This window comes from Malaclemys terrapin, chromosome 12 (genome assembly GCF_027887155.1).
Source record: "Malaclemys terrapin pileata isolate rMalTer1 chromosome 12, rMalTer1.hap1, whole genome shotgun sequence".
NCBI lineage: Eukaryota > Metazoa > Chordata > Testudines > Emydidae > Malaclemys > Malaclemys terrapin.
Window position 1 is genome coordinate 32,434,445 of NC_071516.1, and position 23,484 is coordinate 32,457,928.

Genomic DNA, 23,484 nt, shown 5'->3' on the forward strand with positions numbered 1-23,484 from the left:
GAGGAGGTTGTTAGTGGGTTATAGATTGTTGTAATAAGCCATAAATCCAGTGTGTCTATTCAGTCTGATTTTTATTGTCTAGCAAAGTTATGAGTTTAACCTCCCTGGCTCATCTCTGCAGGTTTCCTCTGAAGATGAGGACTGATAGGTCAGATATAGTGTGATCACTTTGTGAAGTGTTCAGTTGTTTGTTGTGAAGACAGTAGGACAGTCTTCAGCTCCTGATGCCTCTTAAGTTTTTGCTTTTGGGGGGGGGGGCGGGGGAGAGGAGCAGCCAAACACATGGAAAGGATCAAATTGTGTGGCAGACTTATTGTTCCGCTCCTTTCGGTCCAGCTATATTTGTTTGGGGCTCTGTGTACGATGATTGTCTTTAGAAAAGTAACTACTATTTTAGTATATAAGCAATGAACAGTTTCATCCTTGTGAAATTTAAACAGCTCTTCTGGAATTCTGTAGTTAATAGGAACTGAAGACAGTTTGCATGTTATTGCTGTTACAGTAATGCTGCAAAATTCCAAGATGTCTGTCGGGATAAAAAAAAATAGGTAATTGTCCTTTGTCTTATTTTTACTATGAAAAGTCAGCCCCACTTGACTCTCTTCATCTTAGCAGATGTTGAAAACTTGGATGCTCATTGTAAATACTTTTACAACATAGTAATTGATGTGTTGAATTTAATATGTACTATTCTACATTCAGCCCCACTACCTAGTATTTTTTAATATTTACAAAGCCAAAAGATGAGAGAGCTTGAAACCAGGGAGCATTCATGCTCAAATTTTAAGAGTTCTAAATTGATCTCTTTTGCTAATGGCTGATCAAGCATATAAAAACTGATTTAAGCACTGTTCGTATGTTAGTGTCTGGCATTACAGATTGTGGAAATAAAATTAGTACATTGTTAGAGAGAAGACTGACTAATTAGATGAGGAAAGTTAATGCATAATGACAGAAGACAACATTGAAGTTTCTTTACATCTGTAACATAAGTTGTATTTTCTTAGGAGAAAAAAAAGCAAGAGCAGAAGTCGCAGTCATGAGAGGAAGAGGAGCAAAAGTAAAGAGCGCAAACGAAGCCGTGATCGCGAGAGGAAAAAGAGCAAAAGTCGGGAAAGGAAACGCAGCAGAAGCAAAGAACGCAGACGTAGCCGCTCTAGAAGTAGAGAACGTAGATTCAGAGGCCGCTATAGAAGCCCATAGTAGGTTATTTTAATGTACAATTGAGCATGTTTCACATCAATATGGTAAAGGCTTAAACTGAACTATGTACTTTCTAAACTAGTCCGTTTACTTTTTACTTTGAACACTTGTTCAAAGTAATGTTGCAATTTACAAGGCAGTAAGGAGAACGATGGAAATAATGTAATGTTTCAGTTACTACTTTAGTAATTTTGTTTTTATCCTAAACTACACGCAAATAACTTATACTTGGATTAAATTGAACTAAAAATAGATAGAAAAACAAGTAGCATAAAGTCAGAATATAACTTTAGTTAGGATTAGGATGAAAGAAAATTATCTATTCAAGTCCTAGTAAAAGACACTTATTAGTAGATAAACCAGGTCAAGTTGAAGGTTTAACACTTAAAAAACTGGATGATAGTTTCCAGTAGGGTGCAGGTTCTTAAGTCTATTGCTGTTGCTTCTAAAAATAAACTTTTATGGGATCCACAAAAAATATGAACTACCCTCTTCCTGCTGGGCTTGCATCAGGCGTTAACTAACAAACTTGCATCAGGCGTTAACTAACAAACTGTATTCCCAGAGCTTTGCTGACATCGCTGATGCTGGTGCACAAAGCAGGAAGTAAACAGAGGTATGTAGAAAAAAATGGACAAAACTATTCCAGAAGGAAGATACCTAGTTGGTAGCTAAGGACTACTTGTTACATGAAAAAGCTGTTTGCAAGCAATGGAGCATATTTTTTTCAAAGTCTGTTTCTAATTAGTTTTTGAGTTTAGCTGTGATCTTTGTGAATGATGGCATTCTGCCTGAGCTGCATCATTGCCACTTGGTGGCAAGGTGTAGCTAATGGTAGATGAGAATATATTTAGTTAACGAGAGATGTTTATTTAAGAGGTTGGCTCGCAGTTGCGCTTAATGTGTGTTAAAACCTCTGATTACATATATGTATATGAGAAATAGTATTAAAATAAGTATAGGAAAATAGAGGATCCCTGGAATGAACAAATAACCTTTTCTTATAATTTGTGTCAAACTAATATTCTTGAGGTAGCACTACTTGTCTTGGACTGTATTTTTGCCCATATAACAGTTAAAAAAACAGGGACGTCAGTAAGCATTAGGTTGGCAGGATACTATATTTTTCCTTGTCATGTACTGGATTTATAACAAGCTCTTCTTTGTTTTTACCTTAGTTCTGGTCCAAAATTCAACAGTGCTATCAGAGGGAAGATTGGTCTGCCTCACAGCATCAAATTAAGGTTTCTGAGTTTTCTATTTTTGTGGCTAGTTAAGTGACAGTGCTAAAAATTAAGCTACTTTGTACTTTTTTTGATGATCTAGTAAATATTTTTTAATGTTTACAGCAGACGGCGCTCCAGAAGCAAAAGTCCATTCAGAAAAGACAAGAGCCCTGTTAGGTAGCTATTTTCACATTACTATTTCTTAACTTGTTATTAGTCTTGTTATGCTGAATGCCATGTGAGATGCTGCTGCATCTTGAACTGCACAATTACTTTCTGTGCAAGCTAGTTTTAGGATTGCCAGTTTCCAAAACTGTCTGATCAGTATAGGTATCCATGCTGCTTGGGATGGAAGGGAGGGTTTGGGGGCACGGGGGGAATCTGTATTGTTTTTCTGGTGAAGGAATATCCATGACATTTAATAAATTCACAGGGTTCAAAGTAGCAGCCGTGTTAGTCTGTATCCGCAAAAAGAACAGGAGTACTTGTGGCACCTTAGAGACTAACGAATTTATTAGAGCATAAGCTTTCGTGGACTGTAGCCCACGAAAGCTTATGCTCTAATAAATTTGTTAGTCTCTAAGGTGCCACAAGTACTCCTGTTCTTTTTAATAAATTCAGTTACTGTAAACACCTTGTTCACTGTTGCAAAATTGTTATGCATCAATCCTGCCTTGCTTTTCATATTTAAGATTATTTGAATTAGGTTATAGTTTACCCAGTTGAAATTGGCTCATTTTTTCTCATGAGTCTCATTTATAGAATCATAAAAGCTGAGATGGTCATCCAGTCCATCACTTGCAAGTGTGTGATTTTTCTCTACAGTATGTTACATTCCATGTAACACAATGAAACTGAGTGACTGTTTCCCAGTCTAACATATCTCACTGTCAGGAAGGTTTTCCTCATACTTAGCCTAAATATTTCTTTTCTTACACCCTGTGGTGTCAAATCCTAAATTCCACATCTTTAGTTTCACTGGATGTGTTACTGATAGTTCAACTCCAGTGTGGAAAGTCAGATTAATACATGGGTGTCAAACACCCATGATCTGGGCTGGATCTGCCCCATATAATGTATATGAGGCCTATGTGGCATAGTCATAGTCTTCAAAATCCAAGTTTTTATTTTTAAATAAGGCTTGGTCTACACTACCCCCCCCCAATTCGAACTAAGGTACGCAACTTCAGCTACGTGAATAACGTAGCTGAAGTCGAAGTACCTTAGTTCGAACTTACCTTGGTCCACACGCGGCAGGCAGGCTCCCCCGTCGACTCCGCGGTACTCCTCTCGCCGAGCTGGAGTACCGCAGTCGACGGCGAGCACTTCCGGGTTCGACTTATCGCGTCCAGACTAGACGCGATAAGTCGAACCCAGAACTTCGATTTCCAGCCGTCGAACTACCTGGTAAGTGTAGCCACGGCCTGAAAGTCGTGCAGCCCTAACTCACACTGCACTTTGACACATTCCCTGCTATTAAAACAGTGCTGCTAGGGCAAGAAACTACAGTAATTATTCAATTATATAGTAATTATTCAGTTAGCAGTTTACTTGATTGTTTTGTTAGAACTTCTACTCTTTGTATCTTTTGGATTTTTAAAATGTTTGGTAGTAACAAATGCTGAAACTAAAATATCAATTGACCAAGTTTAAGCATTTGGGACTTTCTGCATATGGACATGTTGGCATTACTGAGTGATACAACAGTGATAGTCAGTGTACTTGTGTAAAATGGCCACTCAGCCAGCTAGGACTCTTATTCTCTGGAGTCTTGGCTGTAGTCACTTGCGTCTTTAAAAATAATTGCATAAAATTAGGTCCCTAGATGTTGTGATTATTGCTTCTACCTGTCTTAAGAAATGAACAGTCTGTGATGAAATATCCTATTTTGTTACCTGTTTCTTCACTCCGCACACTTACCTTCTGTCTTTTGCATATTGTGTTTTATATAGTAAAATGACAGACCCTGCCCCAAAGAGTTTACAGTGTTTATGCAGTACCTATCACAATGGGGCCTTGATATGGTTGAGTCTTCTAGGCAGTTCTGCAATATAAACTTAAAAAAAAAAAAAAGGCCACTTGTTTATTAACAAAGTGTTAAGCACCTCCCTTTAAAGTTAGTGGGGATACTTGTGTGCTACTACTTGTGAATATCAATTTAAAGGACTACCTTTAGGTTCTTTCTTTAAATTTAGCACATATCTTTAAAAAAAGTTATGTAGATGTTTTGACTTCTTGTCAGGCTTAAATGACAAATTCTGCATTTGCTCAAACTGTCAATTGCCTTAAATCAGAACCAAGTTTCTCCTTGTTTTGCAGAGAGCCAATTGATAATTTGACCCCTGAAGAGAGAGATGCTCGAACAGTGTTCTGTATGCAGTTGGCTGCAAGAATTCGGCCAAGAGACTTGGAAGAATTTTTCTCTACTGTAGGAAAGGTAATTGAGGGTGGGTTAAATGAACATATAAAAATTGTCTGTGTGTGCAGTATCAGTGGCTTTTCCAATATTGAAGCCCTCTGCAAAATTGTAAGTAGATAGCTCTGCACATGGAATTCATATTTAGTCAGGAGTTTTATGTCCGGACTGGTTTGCAAAAATCAAAGCTTCAGCTCATGGGACTTGCCTTTGTCATACATTTGTCCAGTGACCAATGCAATGGAAGTAATTCTGATTAGGTCCTCCGTGTATTGTTGAAATAAAAAGTAAGATGTCATCTTTGCATGTGGGTCTGCAGCATAAGATGGAATTCTAAGTTTAGGTCCCTTTTTAATATGGTAGCTGTTCTGGTGAGCTGTTAGAAAATTTGTAGTGATGCAACAATTTTGACAAACTGGAATCTACAACCCTTTTTCCTTACTACCTTCAGTTTTATGTCAAAATTGTCAGTCAAAAAATCACTTTAATGAAGCTAATTTTTCGGGATGTGTTGGTTTAGAAGGTAGTGTGACTGTGTATCTAGTCTATATAGAATTATTACACCGTTAAGAAATCATTAAGCATCTTGTATTGAGTCAAATAATAGCTAACTTCATGTACATATTCATGAAGTCCCTTAGTAACTATATAAACGTTAATTGCACTAAATAGAGATTAATGATAAATCTGAAATTTTCATTCTTGTAGGTTCGTGATGTGCGGATGATCTCTGATAGAAATTCAAGACGTTCCAAGGGAATTGCTTATGTAGAATTTGTTGATGTTAGTTCAGTGCCTCTGGCAATAGGACTAACTGGACAGCGTGTTCTGGGAGTACCAATCATAGTACAAGCATCGCAAGTAAGTTGTGGTTGGTTGAATACTAGTCATAGAATTATGTAACATTTATACTGCAGCATATACTGCTTGACCAAGAAGTAATATACACATCCTTGAAGCACCATTGATTTCAGTGAGACTTACTTAATTTGCAGAGATACACATATTCCATTTCAAAATTGATTTCTCCATATTTATGCAGAAGTTGTACTAATATTGTTACCGTTAATTATGTTAAGGGATAACACAAATCACACAAAAGGCCAGAGAATTCAGAGGGATGGCTGAACGCCATTCTTGTTTCACCTGTTTTATGATTGAGGAGCTGAAAATTGAGTTACAATTGAAACATTTCTGTAACCCTAACTGAAGTGGTTGCTTCAGTTTTAATAAATATTGCCAGGCACAGAAAACTGAGTCTAAATAAAACTAGACAAATCAATACAGAATGAAATGTAGAGGGTAGATGAGGGAATTAAGGCTAAGAAGGGGAATGTTAACTGACTTATACAATAGTACGTATCCTATATGTAGAAGTCATGCATATTTAACAAGCAAACTGCATTCTATTCACTAGAGAAACCAGTAATCTACATCAGTTCATTCATTCCATTTGAAGCATATTTCTAGTTGCATAATTCTAATCAAGAGCATGGACTTTTCATAGCATTTAAGTTATTAAACGCTGCATTCAAGCCATTTTTACTGGGAGTTATAGAGCTTGTACTTTTTAGTGAGTTTACTAAGTTTAGTAGATTTTTTTACTTAGGCTCTTACAGGCAATGGAAATTTTGTTTTCCCTAGGCAGAGAAAAACAGAGCAGCAGCAATGGCCAATAACCTACAGAAAGGCAGTGCTGGGCCCATGAGATTGTATGTAGGGTCATTACACTTCAACATAACTGAAGATATGCTTCGTGGGATCTTTGAACCATTTGGTCGGGTGAGTTCTTATTGATGGCAGAGGTGTTAAGAAGTGCATGTTGCGATTACTCTTATTTTAGATCCTGTTTTCTATAATAAATGCAAAGGACTGAAAGGGCATCCTGATTGAATATAAATTCCACATCTACAAAAATTATTTTCTCTTCCTGTTCTCATATGTATGTGGGTGTTTATGAATCCAGTAGGGGTTAAATATTCTGATTACATCTGAAATCAAATAAGGGATTTTGTATTAAAATAAAGATATTTTCAATAATACTCAACCATTTTTATTGAACAGGTAGGTGTGATGTGGAGAGCTGAGAATTCAGGGACTAACCTGTCAAGCTAAGATTAGGTGACACATTTTAATGTTTAAGGAATTCTGTGTGCTTAAAAACTAGCTATGGTTTATCAGATCTTATTATTGCCTCCCCTTTTGAGGCAAATGTTTTCCTTTGTGACCTTTTGGATCATGAGGTTGAGGAGGTAGTCAGGAAGATCCTTTGAGCTGTGGAATCTCAAATTGTTGCAACAATCTACCTCCTGTACATACCAGACAAACCATTCAGTAGCTCACGAATATCCAGTCAGCCACCTACTCCAGAGTTTCTAAAAGCTGTATATATACATTTCTTCTGATGCTTTCTATGTTGCAGCTAACAGCTTGAATGATGTAGTCTTGGGCTCCATTTGTATCCTTCATCCTGGCCCCAAGAGTCGCGTTTTCTCCCCTAAAAGAAAAAGATACAACTTTTCACTACGTAAACCTCCAGTAAGATACATGTCCAACAAAATCAAATACCAGCAGAAGTCGTACTAAGCCCAGGTTTTATCTCAACCAGAGAATCTTATTTGTGACCAACAGTCTATGATCTCTCTTCTCCCCCCCTCCCCCCCATATCAGGCATCTGTCTGGGTAACCCTGGATGGCTTTTTGCCACTTTCCTCTCCCTCCTTAAACCCTCTTCTCCACTTCCTGCTCCTTTCTACCTCTCTGCTCTGGATCTTGCTGACTTCTTCCAAAAGAAAATTTTAGAAATCTGATGGGACCTCCTCTCACTTCCATTTACTTCTCCTGCCTTTTCTGAGATCTCCTCCCGTTACCGCTTCCAGCTCTCATCCTGTCTCCTGATCTTCCTTGCCACCATTTTCATCCCTACTCTCACCTTTCTCCTCTGATCCTTCCTCTTGTAGTACAAACATGCTTTAGTCTCTCCCACCATAAACTCACCTTTGATCACATGTGTCTCGCCAGCTATCAGCCAGTCTTCCTTTTATGTGATCCTAAAACAGACATTGGCAGAAATTCCAAGGGAGGTGTGATAAATGAGACTTCACACTCTTTTGAATTAACTGTTTCAAATTGAACATATCTCGTCAGAGTAGTTTTTGTAATAGCAACCCTTATAACAAAATAACCCTTTCTAGGAAAGGTTCTTGCTAATGCGGAGTAAATAAAATTTAAACACATTATTGAAATTAACAAGTAGAATTTGAAATTATGGGTACTCTGGGCAAAAAAAGTCTTATTTTCATAGCATACTAGTTCATAACCATACCTTTATAGTTAAACTCCTTGTAATATACGAATATGGACTAAATCTTTGGTTAACACTAAGCTAACTATGCATGGAATATATAATGAAACTGTTAAAATGTGTTCCTTTGTACACACAAATTAAAGTTACAGATGGGCATGTGTATAAGGATTCTTAGAGATGTCTGCAGTAATCTAGTACAGTCTGAGTGCTGTATTTTTTTTTAAAAAGACCAAATGAATGTAGTTTGCAACCTACTTCCATCTCTGCGTATCTGGCTTCTCAAAAATCATTTTTGTGTACTGCCTGTATTTACTACTTGGTGGGACACTTTACCCCTTAACTTCTGTCATATCTGGTCAGATGCCTATTAAATAAAATCTGAGTACATATATTCCTTTAAGTTACAGCCATGCTAAAAGAATATCCTTCAGAGAACTGCAAGAAATTGTTAATTGTGTTTGAATCCATGCTGTTTTATCCCGATCAAGCTTTGGTAAGAGGAATAGTATAGGCCAGGAGGGATAGGGTTGAAGTCTTCAAGAAAGACTTAAGAAAATGGAATGTAGATTTAGATATGGTTTTTAAAATAATCTCCTTTATACTTTCTTCTCCCTCCCCAGCCCCCCTTACGTATGCATAACCATCTAATACTTTATGGTTGCAGATTTTTCCCCCCCCCAAAATTCAGTAACTTGTGAAATTCTGTTCACTGCCCAAAATAGCAGCAGGCAAAGATATAAGACTTCCAATGTTTATACCTCTTTTTTTAGTTGGCTCTGACTAGACTCTCACATGATTTTATAATTTGATACATTGTACAAAATTACAATTGCTTGTATCTGAGTTGATGTAACAATCAGCAATTGATGATGACTGTGCTATCATAGTATGTGCTAAGACAGTGGTTCTCAAACTTTTGTAGTGGTGATCCCTTTCACACAGCAAACCTCAGAGGGCGACCCTTCTCTCTCCCCCCCTTAGAAATTAAAAACACTTTTTAAAATATTTAACACTATTATAAATGCTGGAGGTGAAACGGGGTTTCGGATGGAGGCTGACAGCTTGCGACCGCCTGAGGGGTCACAACCCCCAGTTTGAGAACCCCTGTGCTAAGAGGTCACTTCTGAGTGGAAGTCATTGGCTGGCTGAGGAGCCTAAAATAATCCATAAAGAATAAATTGAACATACCTGAGGCTGTTTGGTGCACTCAACAGAGGACCCTGCATGTCTCACTTTCAGTAAATTGCAAGTTACCTTTATGCTAATGTAGACACTTTTTTACTCAAAAAAGGCACAGCTGGTAAAACTTCAAGCAACAGTTTTTAAGCTCCATTATGTACCATGTGTTTATTCCAGCTGTTTTATGTTCTTGCATTGTTTGATATCTTGCGATGTATTCAAAAAAACTTGCGTGGGAGAAGGCTAAATTGAACTGCTCATTTGTCTTTATGGGATGTAACGTGTGATAGTCTGGTTTTTTTCATTTTTTTAGATTGAAAGCATTCAGCTGATGATGGATAGTGAAACTGGACGCTCCAAAGGATATGGATTTATTACGGTAAGATTTTGACTTGTAATAAGTTAGCAGAGTTGTGGGTTAGGTCGATAACCCAAAATCCAACTGATTGAACATGGGTATTTCAGAGCCCGGGCAGAAACAAACTCAGAGTCAGGGGTTTAAAGTGAGATTAGAAGACTTCAAATGGCTTCTATGTGATTTAAACAAAAAAGAGCTTTGTGTAATCAGATTGCTTTTCTCCAACGATGAGCTAACTCTTTGTGTTGCAGCTCCTTAAAGCACTTTTACAGCAACACAGATGACTCTGTATATTAGAAATACTTTATTCACTTTAGACCATCCCATCACTTGGGGCATGCAGCTATGTCTCTTTAGTCTGCCTGCCAATCCTGGATTGGTGGTCTCTGGCGATCACAGATGAATAATTAAAACAAAAAAACCTCACACATGACCAGTATTACCGAATACCCCAGTAAGCTATATCACCACCCCTTCAAGGAAAAGCTTGAGTGGAAATAGGCCATGCGCAAAGTCCCGAAGGTCATCAGACTTGGGTTTTGTCAGAAGAGTCAAATGGCAGAGGCTAGGGCTTTTGAAGGAGAGCAGCTTCTAGCCAGGCCCAGATGTTCAAAACTGGGAACTAGGATCCAGTGTTTAAAATGACACAGTAATATATAGTGGAAGGAAGAACTCTCAGCTGTTAGCCACGTTTATGGATTATTGTTCATGGAAACAAACGGGGGGAATCACCACAACTGTATAACTATTATATGTGCATGCTGTGGCTAACACCTGACTAAGTAGACATGCAGCTGCATGCTGCACTGCCTGAAGCTTTGATTGGCCCATAACTACATGTAAAGCATGCTACAGTAATTGAGATCACAAGACAAGGGCAAGACCCAAGAAAAATGACTTCATCATAGTCCTGAAACAGCTCACTGGAGGAAAGCTGAAGCTATGGCCTTGATTTATGTTGGAATTTTTAATGTGTTCTAGGCATCTATTCCACAAAAGATGAGCATTAAAAAATTGAATAGATATGCAGAAGAAAATATCCAGAGCTGAATATTCTACTGTTTAGTAATTAACAGGGTTTGCTGTGCTTCCTGACCTCTGTCCAACAAAAAACCCATAAATTGCTTCTTTAAAGTTAAAGGCATCTCGGATATATATTCTTACAAATAATACGTTTGATAGAAAGTACCTTGTGTACTTTGCTATACACTGACCATGTATAATTCTACAGTTCTCAGATTCAGAGTGTGCCAAAAAAGCCTTGGAACAACTAAATGGATTTGAGCTAGCTGGCAGGCCAATGAAAGTAGGTCATGTAACAGAACGCACTGATGCTTCCAGTGCTAGTTCATTTTTGGACAGTGATGAACTGGAAAGGACTGGAATTGACTTGGGAACAACTGGTCGTCTACAGTTGATGGCAAGACTTGCAGAGGGTAAGTGTGGTAATATAGATTATGTGTAAAAATATTGGAGTTAACTTAGTAGGAAGTATTTCACTTCCTTTAATGTTTGAGAACGCTAAGATTTCTTAAGCTTTCTATTCCTAGACCACTTACCAAGTGAAGAACTCAGACTAGTACTTTCTGTTACAGGTACTGGTTTGCAGATTCCCCCAGCTGCACAACAGGCTCTGCAGATGAGTGGATCTTTAGCATTTGGTGCTGTGGCAGGTAAGAATTTGATAATCCATTTATTTTGGCATGTTATTTTTAGCATGTTTATAGCTTCAGGGGAGGTGAAAATATTTTATATCTTGTGACTTAAAATTTGAACTGTAGTAGTTCACAGCAGGGCTCCCAGTCATGTTGAATGATTGAACTCTGCAAATCTACAAGCAAACAAACATAAATAAGGATGACGTATCACAAAGTATTCTTCATTTATTTTGACATGTGGTTCAAATTGCGCTGTGTTTTGCAAATATACTGTAATATGTTTACTAGCGCATTGTACAGATTAGATCAGTGGTTCTCCAAGCCGGTCCGCTTGTTCAGGGAAAGCCCCTGGCAGGCCGGGCTGGTTTGTTTACCTGCCGTGTCCGCAGGTTTGGCCAATCGCGGCTCCCATTGGCCGCGGTTCGCTGCTCCAGGCCAATGGGGGCTGCGGGAAAGGTGGCCAGCACATCCCTCGGCCCGCGCCGCTTCCTGCAGCCCCCATTGGCCTGGAGTGGCGAACCGCGGCCAGTGGGAGCCACGATTGGCCGAACCTGCGGACGTGGCAGGTAAGCAAACCGGCCCGCCCCGCCAGGGGCTTTCCCTGAACAAGCAGCGGCCCTAGTTTGAGAACCAATGGATTAGATGATAATTAATAATCTGAGTCCTCGCTGCTTCTCTCCGATACAAAATTCCTGAGAGGAGTGTAGAAACAACTTTTTTTGTGCTGTTAGGCACTGATCAGTAGTATCCTATTAATGTGGAATTACCAGAGTCATGCTTTGACATTTCCTGTTCATGGATGTCAGTTGCAGGGTTTAAAGTCAACAAGTCCCAAACTGAGCTATTGATCTCTCTCATGGTGTACAATCATACCATTGTGCCACCTTCTCAAGTCTGTAACCTGGATGTCTTCGACTGACCTCTGGGTTTGCACATGCAGGTCGTGACTAAATCTAGTTTCTTGTGTATTACGCGTCAAAGATCCAACCTTCTCCATTTGTGCATGTAAATCTCTCAACCACATGCTTCTTTCCTATGTCTTGACATTTGCAACCTCCTCTTGTCTAGCATTGACTACTACAACTTTACCTTTGAAAAATCCATGCAAAACGTTGCTAAGGTCATCTTTCTGACTCATTGCTCTGGCCACATCAGCTCTCTTCAGGACCCTCCACTGTCTTCACCTTTCAACTCCACATTATACACACACTTTTCTTTATCTTTAAGACAATTAAAGTGTATTCTGTGTATTCTTCACAACTTAGTTTTGCCCTACCTAACTGATCTAGCAATTTACAGCAGTGGTGACATCTGCCTTTATTTCATCTACATTCCTGCCTTTTACCATCCAGTGAGTTTCTCCATCAAACATCTCGGTGCTTTTTCCCAAATAGCTCCTTATGCATGGGGAAGACTCCCAGATAAGAGCTACTACTATATCACCCTTCAACTCTGTCCTCCTCAAGACGCACTTTGGCTGTGATACCTAGAAAACCCTGGTTGCTGATCGTGGCTAAACAGATGAGGAACTGTGACTGTCCATTTCCCTTACTTTTTCTATTCCCTTACTCTTATCTCCATTCCAGTTTTTTCCCCATCCAATCTGTCACCATTAAAATAGTTATATTAAAAAAGCAAAAAACATAACAATTGCCATGTTCACTTGCACAATACTCTATCCCTCAATCCTTTGTCTGTTTGTGTCCTTTGGATGGTCTCCTAAGTGGGGTGTGTACAGCTTCCAGCACCAATGAGGACCTAATCTTCATTGGGGCTTTGGGCAAGTAACTGGTTTGTGATGCAGGGGACATTGTGAAGGGATGCCAGTGCAGTGAGAAGCTGTGCGAGGGATCACAAAGGGATTGGGACTTTGCAGTGGACACTAGGACATGGGAAGGAATAGTACAGATCAATCCTGATAGTTGTCATGTGAATATCTTCACTGATCTATATTTATTTAGAAACCTGGGAATTTCTTGGTTTTTTTTTTTTTTTTTTTTACTTTATCCGTTGCGTTTCCAATGAATGAAATCTCTCAAACTCAGGTAAAGCAGCCTTCATTCACACAAGTGTCATAACTACACACTTGGATGCCTCACCTCTTACAACCTCTTTGCACTTTCAACGTAAAGCCAGCTACAATACACACGCATCCTCAAAACTACTCAGTATAACTCGAATACATTTTTTGTACATAAAAATGAGACTAATTCGTATATGGACCTATAGTGAATATCTGTATTGATGAGGGCAGAGTATAGAGGAAATGAGTGCACTGTCTGGTTATAGGTTGGAAGAGCAAATTAATCCAGAAAATGCTAGTCATAAATCATTCTCCGAGACCACTGTGAGTTCTGGTCACCTATTCCCAAACACCTATCACAATAGCCCAGTTTCAGATACTGGACATAAATAGAGGTGTACAAAAACTGTCCCATGAGGAGATAAAGTGTCTGACTAGTCAACAGAATAAAACAAAATCTGAGATTTCATGCACCCTTCTCTGAAATGTGCGTTCTCATGCATTTAAATTCTGACAATTCCCTGTGTGTGTGTGTTTTGTGAATTAATGGAAGATCTGGGCACGAGGAAGAAAGCTGGAAGTTATATTTACATCACTTGCAGCCCACAGTTTACCATTCCTACTGATTTAAAGAGGCGTACTTTTAACATCAAATTTAATCCTGGCAATGACATTGCGCTCCTTAGTGATGCTTAAAGTCACGTTATCTCTGCCTCATTTCCCCTATTTGTAAAATGGATAACTACGCCTTGATGCTTACTTAGATATTTTCAAACTATTTTGAACTTGGAAAGCACTAAAGTAATATTTCAGCATTGACTTCTGTTACAGGAAAAGGTTGCTAGCTGAAACTTCTGTTTGTATTTTTTTAAATGAAAATCGATAACCTCTATTGTTAAATTACATTGAAGATTTCAGCTAATAAAGATAAAACTATTAATACAGAAATAGTTTATATATAATGTTTGTTAAAACTGCTCTCTACTACTTTGGTGGCCAAATTGTACTTTATCAAGAGGATAAGTAGAACAGATTATTGTAAAGCAAGAGTGTGGACCAAAGAGAGAAGTTTCATGTTCGTCTTCCTCTCCATTAATTGAATACTACTTCTCTGGAGAAAATTTATCTAAGTAGTTATAGGCCCTCCCAATCATTAATATCTGAGCACCTCCCGTGTGATAAATTAGAAGGAACGAAGCTATCTTTATTCTCCTATCTGAAGAATGATAAAGGAGGAGAGTGGGTGTGTTGTGTATCTGCATGAAGATCTTGTCCAACCTAGATTTAGGTGGGCAGTTAAGATCTAGTGTTTAGTGTTCTTTTATTTAATTTTCTATACATTCTTTTTTCTTTAGATTTGCAAACCAGACTTACCCAGCAGAATGAAGGTACGGTTGGATTTAACATGAACTGTTGGCAAATGGGTTTGCAAGTGTGGGTTCTTTGCACCAGAAGCACTTTACATCTGTGTAGAAAGTTCTTCCAGCACCCCAGAAATGCTGTTTTATTGGTATCTATACGGCCTTTAGAAAGCTAACACTTAACTCTAGTATTCCTGACACTCCCTAAATCTTGCACTATTAAGAGAGACAACTCTTGTTAAACTGTATTTAATTATTATTTTTTTTCTAGCTATATATCTTAGAGGGAGGGGTTAACTAAGGGAACTGGGAGTTAGGATTCCTGGGTTCTATTCCCAGATTAGTCATGAATGTATTATGTCTTTGGGCAAGTCACAAAACCCCACTATTTATCTGAAAATTTCTACAGACCTAGAAAGGGCGTTGTGCCTCAGAATGATAACCTGAACTCTTTATTCCTTTTTATGTTGAATAAAATGTAAATTTCAATTAACTTAAAATAGCAACTTACAATGGGGCAATTATTTAATTGGCTATTATAAGTCACCCATACTGAAAGTCTACTGATCGCTCAGTTTTATTCAAGCTGTGACATAACCATACCTAGCACAGTACTGTAACTTACAGGTAAAATGTCAATATCCTCCCTTTTCACTATTCAGAAAAGCTTCCAAACTGCTATTTAACCCTGTCTAGCCTACTGCAAACTTTGTATTTTTGCTACAGTATAACTAGTTAAATATATTAATGAATTTTCAGAGTATGTTATTGCCTGTCCATGGTTCCATTATCACCATAAGTGTGAATGGTGCGGTTGTCTCTATATGGAGCTGCCATTTGGTTTAGACATTAGACTGTCTCTTCTACTTAAAATTGAGCTGCAGGGTGTGCAGTTCCCTGTTGGAATGCTTGGGACAGGCAAAGCTTTTCAAAGATATAAGGTTACTTCTGTTTTTGTTTAAATTGGTTAATATAATCATGAATAACTGAATTTAGGCATAGTTTTAATAGTTCTAAACTGCACTGGTTTTTAAGTGGGACAGTTCTGAGATTCTGTCTTTCGCATGCATTCCAGTGGCACACTGCATTTTCTGTGTTCTAACATGCATCAAATGTCAGTGAATTCCAGTTTGTTTTTAGACAGACCCAATCAGGTTAAAAAAAAAAAATCTTATTGCTGTCTAAGCTTTTTACTTGCTGTTTCCTATAATACCTCAGAGGGGGAGATTCATTAAATATAGGAAAATGCTTGATTGAAACAAGAAATTATCTGGGAAGGCTTGAAAGTATAGTACAAGAATCTACTTTTAACTCAGGTTTTGAAATTGATTGGTTTCAAGTTAACTGCATCTCCTTCAGACACTTTGTTTTGATTTCTTGTAAGTTGCTGGAGTAATTACAATTATTCAGAAGTGTTGGTCTTCTAGTTAAAGCACAAAGCTGGGAGTAGGTATGTCTGGGTTCCAAGTTTATCTAGGTACGTTAATCAGAGTGGCTCCCAAGAATTATTTTAACAAATCTCTTACCATCAGGTAAGAGTAAGTTGTTTTTGGTTTTGTGGGGGCAATTTATCAAGAACTATGGTTCTGAACACAGTGAATTCTATTTCCAGTTCTGCCATAGATTTCTTGTCTAATCTTAGGCATGTAACTTCACTTCTCTATGCCTTTGATTTCTGTACCTGATTAAAAATATTAATGTTGTAACTGAATATGATAAAAACAGGTTGAACAAACATCTGTCAGGGATGCTCTATGTTTAATTGGCCCTGCCAAAGTGCAGGGGACTGGACTGGACTTGGTGACTTTTTGAGGTCCCTTCCAGTCCTGTGATTCTGTGACTTTGAAGTACAGACAGAAAAAGCCTTACTTATAAATTTAATTTTGTGTAAAAGACTTTTTTCTTCCATGACAGAAAAACTTGTCGCTTTCTCTTTAAATAGTTCTGGCTGCAGCTGCTTCTGTACAACCACTTGCAACACAGTGCTTCCAGCTTTCCAATATGTTTAACCCTCAAACGTAAGTTACCTGCTGTCTATTTCCATTTATTACACATTTGTTTCTGACTTTAGTGGGATTAGTGTGAACATTAGTTTTTTATAGGTGTGATCTTGTTTTTGTTCCAAGTTCTCACGTTTGAATTTTTCCTTTTGCAGTGAAGAAGAAGCTGGCTGGGATACAGAAATTAAGGATGATGTTATTGAGGAATGTAACAAACATGGAGGAGTTATCCACATTTATGTAGACAAAAATTCAGCTCAGGTACGTCCTGTGAGAGGTTCTAAAGAAATTTTAGAACCTCTTTCCAAGTTGTCACTGTCAGAGCTATTTTGCAAGTGTTAGAATTGTGTTGATGTGAATAGAAATGTCTTAATTTAAAAAAAAATCTTCTAAATTGCTGAATGCAGTTGAGCAAGAGTCACTCCAGCAGTTATTTTAATTATCTACTTTTGTAAGTCGATGGGCAATTTTCTATAGTTACAAGACTTCTCACTCAGAATTTACCATGTTCTTGTGGATCTACAAAACAGTCAAATTAAAATATTGCAGAAATGTATATTTGGGCTGTAACGAGAACTCCTCTACCGGGTAGCTTTAGTTTGTTTCAGACTGGTGATATTTATTGAGAGTTCATTGAATAGCATACTCCAGTCTGTAATCTACCTGAAAAATACACTAACACCACGGTGTAAAATTCTTTAGCAATACAGAAACTGTTTGTCTCCTTTGTGGACTGTGGGATGGCCCAGTGTGTCCCTGGCTGGTAAACCATTGGGGATGATGTGCCTTCTGTATGGAAACAGTGGGCTAATGCCTTCTCCCTGGGGCAGGATGTTCTCTCTACATAAGTGCTATGGGGTTCATTTGTTGCTTGAAAAACCCTTCCCTTGATATGGTGATGTTGGCTGACTAGTCAACTAATCTCTCCTCCTTTTAGGAGGAGGAGAAACGTTATCGAAGATAGTGATTGGACAGCTCCAAGCATAACCTAAAATCTAGTTGGATTCTAACAACGTAATTTAAAGCTGAACTGAATTATGTCATGAAACAGCCTGGGTTAATGTAACTGATATTAGTGCAGTACACTCCATAATTTTTGTACCTTTATATGCCAGTGAGGCTGCTGTCAGGTAGGGTGAGGGGAAGTCTACTCAGATGTTACTGAATAACTTTGGAGGAGGGGGTTTAAAAGGCAGTAGTGTGCACTTTATCCCCAAACACAACAACTTTATCAATGATTGTTTCAGTAGAGTCGAGGAAAAGCTCTTGGCAGATAAGGGGAAACAAAACTCTGCAGCCTCAAAAAAAAAAAAAAAAAAAAAAAAAATAGTTTGGAGATATAAAGTAAGAAAGTTGGATCCTGCAACCAATTTGTTGTTAATTACTCACCTCACCAGATTTAGACTTCCTACCAAATCTTACTATTACCTGTTCATGGGATCTATTTCATGTGTGTGTTGCTACCATGAACTCCAGAATGCCTTGGAATTTGGGATAGAACCTCACCCTTACCATGGAATTGCATTCCAGAATTCAAACTATCACCTTCAAAAAAAACCTGCCCTTACCACTGTGAAGAAGAATATTCCAAAGTGAACAGAATGTGAACTGATGCAGTGGGGTCTGCCTGACTTTGCAGACAGCTTAAAACAAAGACTTTTAGGGAAATGTGAACTGAGTATTCATCACAGGTTCCTGTTCTTGCGGATATTACTGCACAGATCACAAGCTAGAACCCTCTGAGAAAGGCCACCCGTAGGAGGACCCTCTTTCCCCCATTGCCTCAAGCTATGTGAGACTATGTAAAGGGATGTGGACACCTGCATCTTACTTCCAGTTGCTGAAACAGAAAGTGGGAATAAAAAATAAAATTCCTTTGCTTTTTGACATCTTAATTTGAAAAGCTTTTACCATTTAGTTTAGTCACTAATTTAGCTTACTTAATGGTGTGGGATTCAAAGATTGTCCTGTTTCAGATCCTCCATGGCCCATGCTTGAATTATTTGGGTGAAGGTCGTCAGCTGGGCTTCTTTTTTTCTCCCTGTTTGGGATTCAAGCTCTGAGAAAAAGCATGAGTTTAGATTCCATTCCGTCCTGATGGCGGAAGCCCTGTAATCTTCCAAAATGGGTCTGGAGTCTGGCCCAATTCCGTAGCCTCACTTGCAAACTTTCAGATGTAAGGAAGATGGAATACAGTGTTGAGAAGGCCTTGATAGCTTGGGCCAAATACAGTTTCGGATTTGATTCTGAGGCACTCTTCCTCTATACTGTGAGGGGAAAAAAGAAAATAGCACCATAGTTCCCCAGGACCTCTTGCCTCCCAGACCAGAGATAGCAACATTCCATCCTCAGGTTCCAAGATTGCAAACTCCGCAATGCCAAGAAGAAAGCATTGTGGCCAGCACTGAGGGAAATCCGCACATAGGTGGTTATCCCACGTGCTGAAGCCCAAGTTGATATGTAGCTCACGCTCCCCAGCACATGGGATAACCACCTATGTGCTCATTTGTCTTGGTTCTGGCACATGAGGGTGTCGAATTGAGGCTGTTCTATCTTTGTGCCAGCCTATATGCAACACCCCAGGGTCAAGACTCAATCCAATCCCCTCATGCTCCACAGCAGGCACTAAGTAGTCCCATTCCCAAACTACTGGTCTTTGATGGCAGTGTTGCAAATGAGTCCTCTGTCTTGCCACGGGTAATCTACATATGCCCAAAGTCATAGCCCTTCCTGTCTCAGTCAGTAACAGAACTAAAACATGTGGTTCCACTGGTACCGCAGGTTAACATTTGGCATTCTTTGTGCTGACTTTCCACGTAGTTGGAGTGAGTCATTCTGAAGTGCTTGGGATCCCATCTGCTATAATTAAGGCTGCGAGTCTGTCACGGAAGTCATGGATTTCATGACTTTCTGAGACTTCCGTGACTTCTGCAGCGGCTGTTGTGGCTGGCCTGGGGGCTGCCTGAGCAGCTTGGGCAGCCCTCAGGCCAGCTGCACCGACTGCTGCTGTGGCAGTCTTGGGCCACCGCACCCCTCCCCCACCACCAGCAGCAGGAGTTTGGGTGCAGGAGGGGGCTCAGTGCTGAGGCAGTGGGTTGGTGTGTGGGAGGGGTGAGGACTCTGGGCAGTGCTTACCTAGGTGGAGGCCTGGCCAGGTGGCTCTGCATGTTCCTTTCGCATGCAGGCACCACCCCCACAACTCCCATTGGCTGCAGTTCCCGGCCAATGGGAGCTGTGGAGCAGGCGTTTGGGGCGGGGGCAGTGCGCGGAGCCCCTCTGCCTGCACCTCTGCCTAGGGCCCACAGGGACATACCGGCTGCTTCCGAGAGCCAGGTAGGGAGCCTGCAAGCCCTGCCTACCCCCCAGCAGCAGTGGGGGTGCTGGGCCACACGCTGCTCTCACCCATGGTGCCCCCCAGAGCACCCTTCCCTCCACAAGTTTTAGTAAGGGGTATATAGTACAAGTCATGGACAGGTCAAGGGCCACGAATTTTTGTTTACAGCCTGTGACCTGTCCATGTCTTTTACTAAAAATACCCGGGATTAAAATGTAGACTTAGTTATAATCCAAACCTGACAATCAAGTCAGAATCTCCGTGAAGTTTCACATGGCCTGGCAACTTCCTTGGCAAGACTAAAATGCCTTCCTACATGTGCTAGGAAAGGTAGTGCAAATACAGAGACAGGCTACACTACAGCCATACAATAATGTCACCTCACTGACCAGGTCACATAGTATTCATGAAATTATGACATTTCTCTATTGTTGGATTATTACATGGCATTTCTGTGTCCATCATGTTCCTTTTCTTGTTCTCTGCAGCACAACAGGACCAAATTCCATTATAGTGCTAATTTATTCTGTCACCGTGAAATACCCTTCATAACTGTCCTCGCTCGGCTATGGCACATAGATGAAAATACTCCAATGTAAAATCCATTGCTTATTATTGAGGATGAGTTTTCCCTAGGTTCTCAAGATGGCCCAGCTCTTCTTTCCAAGTTTTGGCTCCTGTCATTGTCTAGCCCCACTCAGAATATTCTTTCCTGGCTTCTGGCCTTGGACTGCTGCATTGTTTTCCAGGCAGCCTAGTTTACCAGACTCTGGCCTTGTCTTCACTTACTGGAGGGTCCGGCGGCACGCAATCGATGTTCTGGGATCGATTTATCGCGTCTGGTTAAGACGCGATAAATCGATCCCGGAAGTGCTCGCAGTCGGCGCCGGTACTCCAGCTCGCCGAGAGGAGTACGCGGCATCGACGGGGGAGCCTTCCTGCCGCGTCTGGACCGAGGTAAGTTCGGACTAAGGTACTTCGAATTCAGCTACGTACGTAGCTGAATTTGCGTACCTTAGTCCGAAGTGGGGACTTAGTGGGGACCAGGCCTTAATCTCTGATTCCTGTGACTTGGCTCCAGTGCCTTGTAATCAGATTAACTCCCTCATGTGGGGAAAGCTGGAAAGCAAGAAGCAGCTATAGGCAGATCATTAACCATTGGAACAAACTACCCAGGAAGATGGTGGATTCTCTGTCCTTTGAAATCTCCCTACGAAATATGCTCTAGTTCCACATGTGGTGGTTAGACTTGAATTACTAGATGAGATTCTCTGGCTTGTGTTATGCAGGTGGTCAGATTATCATAATAATCTCTTCTGGTGTTTAATATTTGCATTATGCAGTCAAGGAATAAACACGGCCTTGATTAGTCTCTCAGATACTATGGTGAGGAGCATGGTATAAACATATGTAGTAGGAATGGGCAGCTTTAAATCCACTAAAACCCTTTGACAGGCCATACGTCTTTTTAAGAGGCTAATATTGCATAACAAATATTGCATTTGGTACAATACAGCATGTTAACCTACAATAAACCACGTATTAAGAGTGTAAAACTGAAATGTTCTTAAATATAACAGCCCCTTATAGCACTCTTAAATCCAAAAAGTTTAAACATAAATATTTCACTAACCTTTCTTCCAGTGTGCAGAAGAGTTGGGGTTTAATAAATGAAAATAATGGAAAATAAACTCTTAACATTTTTTTTTTCTCTGCTGCTCCCAGACTTTGCCTCCACTCTGTAGTAGTCACGGGCTCCACCATGAGAGGCAGAGCCCACATGCTGTGTCGCATGTGGGGAGGGATAGCTCAGTGGTTTGAGCATTGGCCTGCTAAACCCAGGGTTGTGAGTTCAATCCTTAAGGGGGCCATTTAGGGATCTGGGGCAAAAAAATCTGTCTGGGGATTGGTCCTGCTTTGAGCAGGGGGTTGGACTAGATGACCTCCTGAGGTCCCTTTCAACCCTGATATTCTATGATTCTATGCCACTCAAATTTGGCCCATCCATCCATCATGCCAGCAGTGAAGGCACTCTGCCATTAAGCCACCCAGCTCTGGTTATTAACTCTCTACTGGCAGAGCTGTGCCCAAGGCTGAGGGTGGAGGGAGATTGTCCACAATTTGGCTGTGGGAGCCAATGGCAAGGCAGTAACCAGAGCTGGGTGTCATAGGGTGGTGACCTTTCCCCTATGTGAATGACAGAGGTGGTTATGCCAATGAGTGTCATTGCATCTGAGCTTATGGGCTCCTGCCCTGTTCCCCATTGACACAGGCTCTGGTTTTGTCTCATGCCACCCAGCTCTGGTTTCTTCTCCCATTGGCGGAGGTGTGCCCTGATACTGCTGGGGTGGAGGTTTGGCCAGAAGCTGATTGGCTGTCAGCTCCCAAATAATCAGCTGATGGGAATGCAGTAACTGGAGCTGGGTGCGGGGGGGTGGAGTTGGAGTCTGTGTTAGGAAAGTGGAGCCAAGTAGAACAGTCTGAGGCATGAGCAGCTTCACTAAAACTGTGTCCTCAGTAACCAGCTCTTAAAACAAAATAATAATTCTGGGACTGCGACCCTGCCTATGGACAGGCCAAATAAAATGTTCTGGCAAGCTGGCTCCGGGCCCCAGGCCACAAGTTGATGACCTCAGCTATGTAGAATAGATTATATGGCAGCAGAAAACTGCCTGGGATTCCTTATCTGTTTGTTTCCAGACTTTCCAGCACTGGGTTTTTTAAGTTGTATTTTTTTTTTAAGTATTGTACTTTTTTGGATATTAGCTGGACTAGTGTGTAATTTTATAAGTAGAAAACTCCATCCATGGTTAATGCAAATAAGACTCTAGTCTACCCTATTCACCCCACCTCCAAAGCCTTCCTAGGACCCTTGCACTTCTCCCTAGTCTTTCCTCCCCATTTTTTGCCAGTCTAAAATTAGGCACCTACATCTGTGAGGAAGTACTTGTATTAGCAGCCTCACTTTTCGAGGCACTGAACTCCCATGAAGCTCTGATGTGATTAGAAGCTGTGGGTGAAAATTCAACCATATACTTACATAAGAACACAGTGGCCATATTGGGTCAGAGTATTGGTCCATCTAGCCCAGTATCCTGTCTTCTGACTGCAGCTGGTGCCCGATTTTTTTAGAGGGAATGAATAGAACAGGGCAATTACTGAGTGATCCATCCCCTGTTGTCCATGCCCAGCTTCTGGGAATCAGAGGTTTAGGGACCCCCAGGGCGTAGGATTGTGTCCCTGACAATCTTAGGTCCATCAATGGCTATTAGCTAGTCCTCCGTGAACTTATTATTTTTTTTAAACCAACAGAACATCTCCACAGGTTAACTTAAAGCATTATCCTTGAAATGTTGGCAGTAATTTGTAGAACTTAGTGATTATCCTGAAGGAGGGGTTGTCTGGCTCTTAAACGGTGT

The 23,484-nt window shown here is 40.2% G+C and overlaps 1 protein-coding gene across 6 annotated transcripts in view; it reads left to right on the top strand.

The window, feature by feature from the left end:
* Positions 1 to 23,484, top strand: part of RBM39 (RNA binding motif protein 39) — a 49,617-nt gene that overhangs the window by 19,300 nt on the left and 6,833 nt on the right. For 3 of the 6 annotated variants that reach the window (XM_054046217.1, XM_054046219.1, XM_054046218.1), the window contains 12 exons: positions 1,011 to 1,202; positions 2,382 to 2,447; positions 2,553 to 2,606; positions 4,749 to 4,866; positions 5,554 to 5,706; positions 6,490 to 6,627; positions 9,645 to 9,710; positions 10,921 to 11,125; positions 11,285 to 11,362; positions 14,726 to 14,758; positions 16,674 to 16,749; positions 16,887 to 16,992. In XM_054046217.1, the coding sequence (XP_053902192.1) occupies positions 1,011 to 1,202; positions 2,382 to 2,447; positions 2,553 to 2,606; positions 4,749 to 4,866; positions 5,554 to 5,706; positions 6,490 to 6,627; positions 9,645 to 9,710; positions 10,921 to 11,125; positions 11,285 to 11,362; positions 14,726 to 14,758; positions 16,674 to 16,749; positions 16,887 to 16,992 (1,285 nt within the window). Of the gene's footprint in view, positions 1 to 502; positions 549 to 1,007; positions 1,203 to 2,381; positions 2,448 to 2,552; positions 2,607 to 4,748; positions 4,867 to 5,553; positions 5,707 to 6,489; positions 6,628 to 9,644; positions 9,711 to 10,920; positions 11,126 to 11,284; positions 11,363 to 14,725; positions 14,759 to 16,673; positions 16,750 to 16,886; positions 16,993 to 23,484 lie in introns of all 6 variants that reach the window. The other 3 variants (XM_054046215.1, XM_054046213.1, XM_054046214.1) reach the window with 3 other exon arrangements.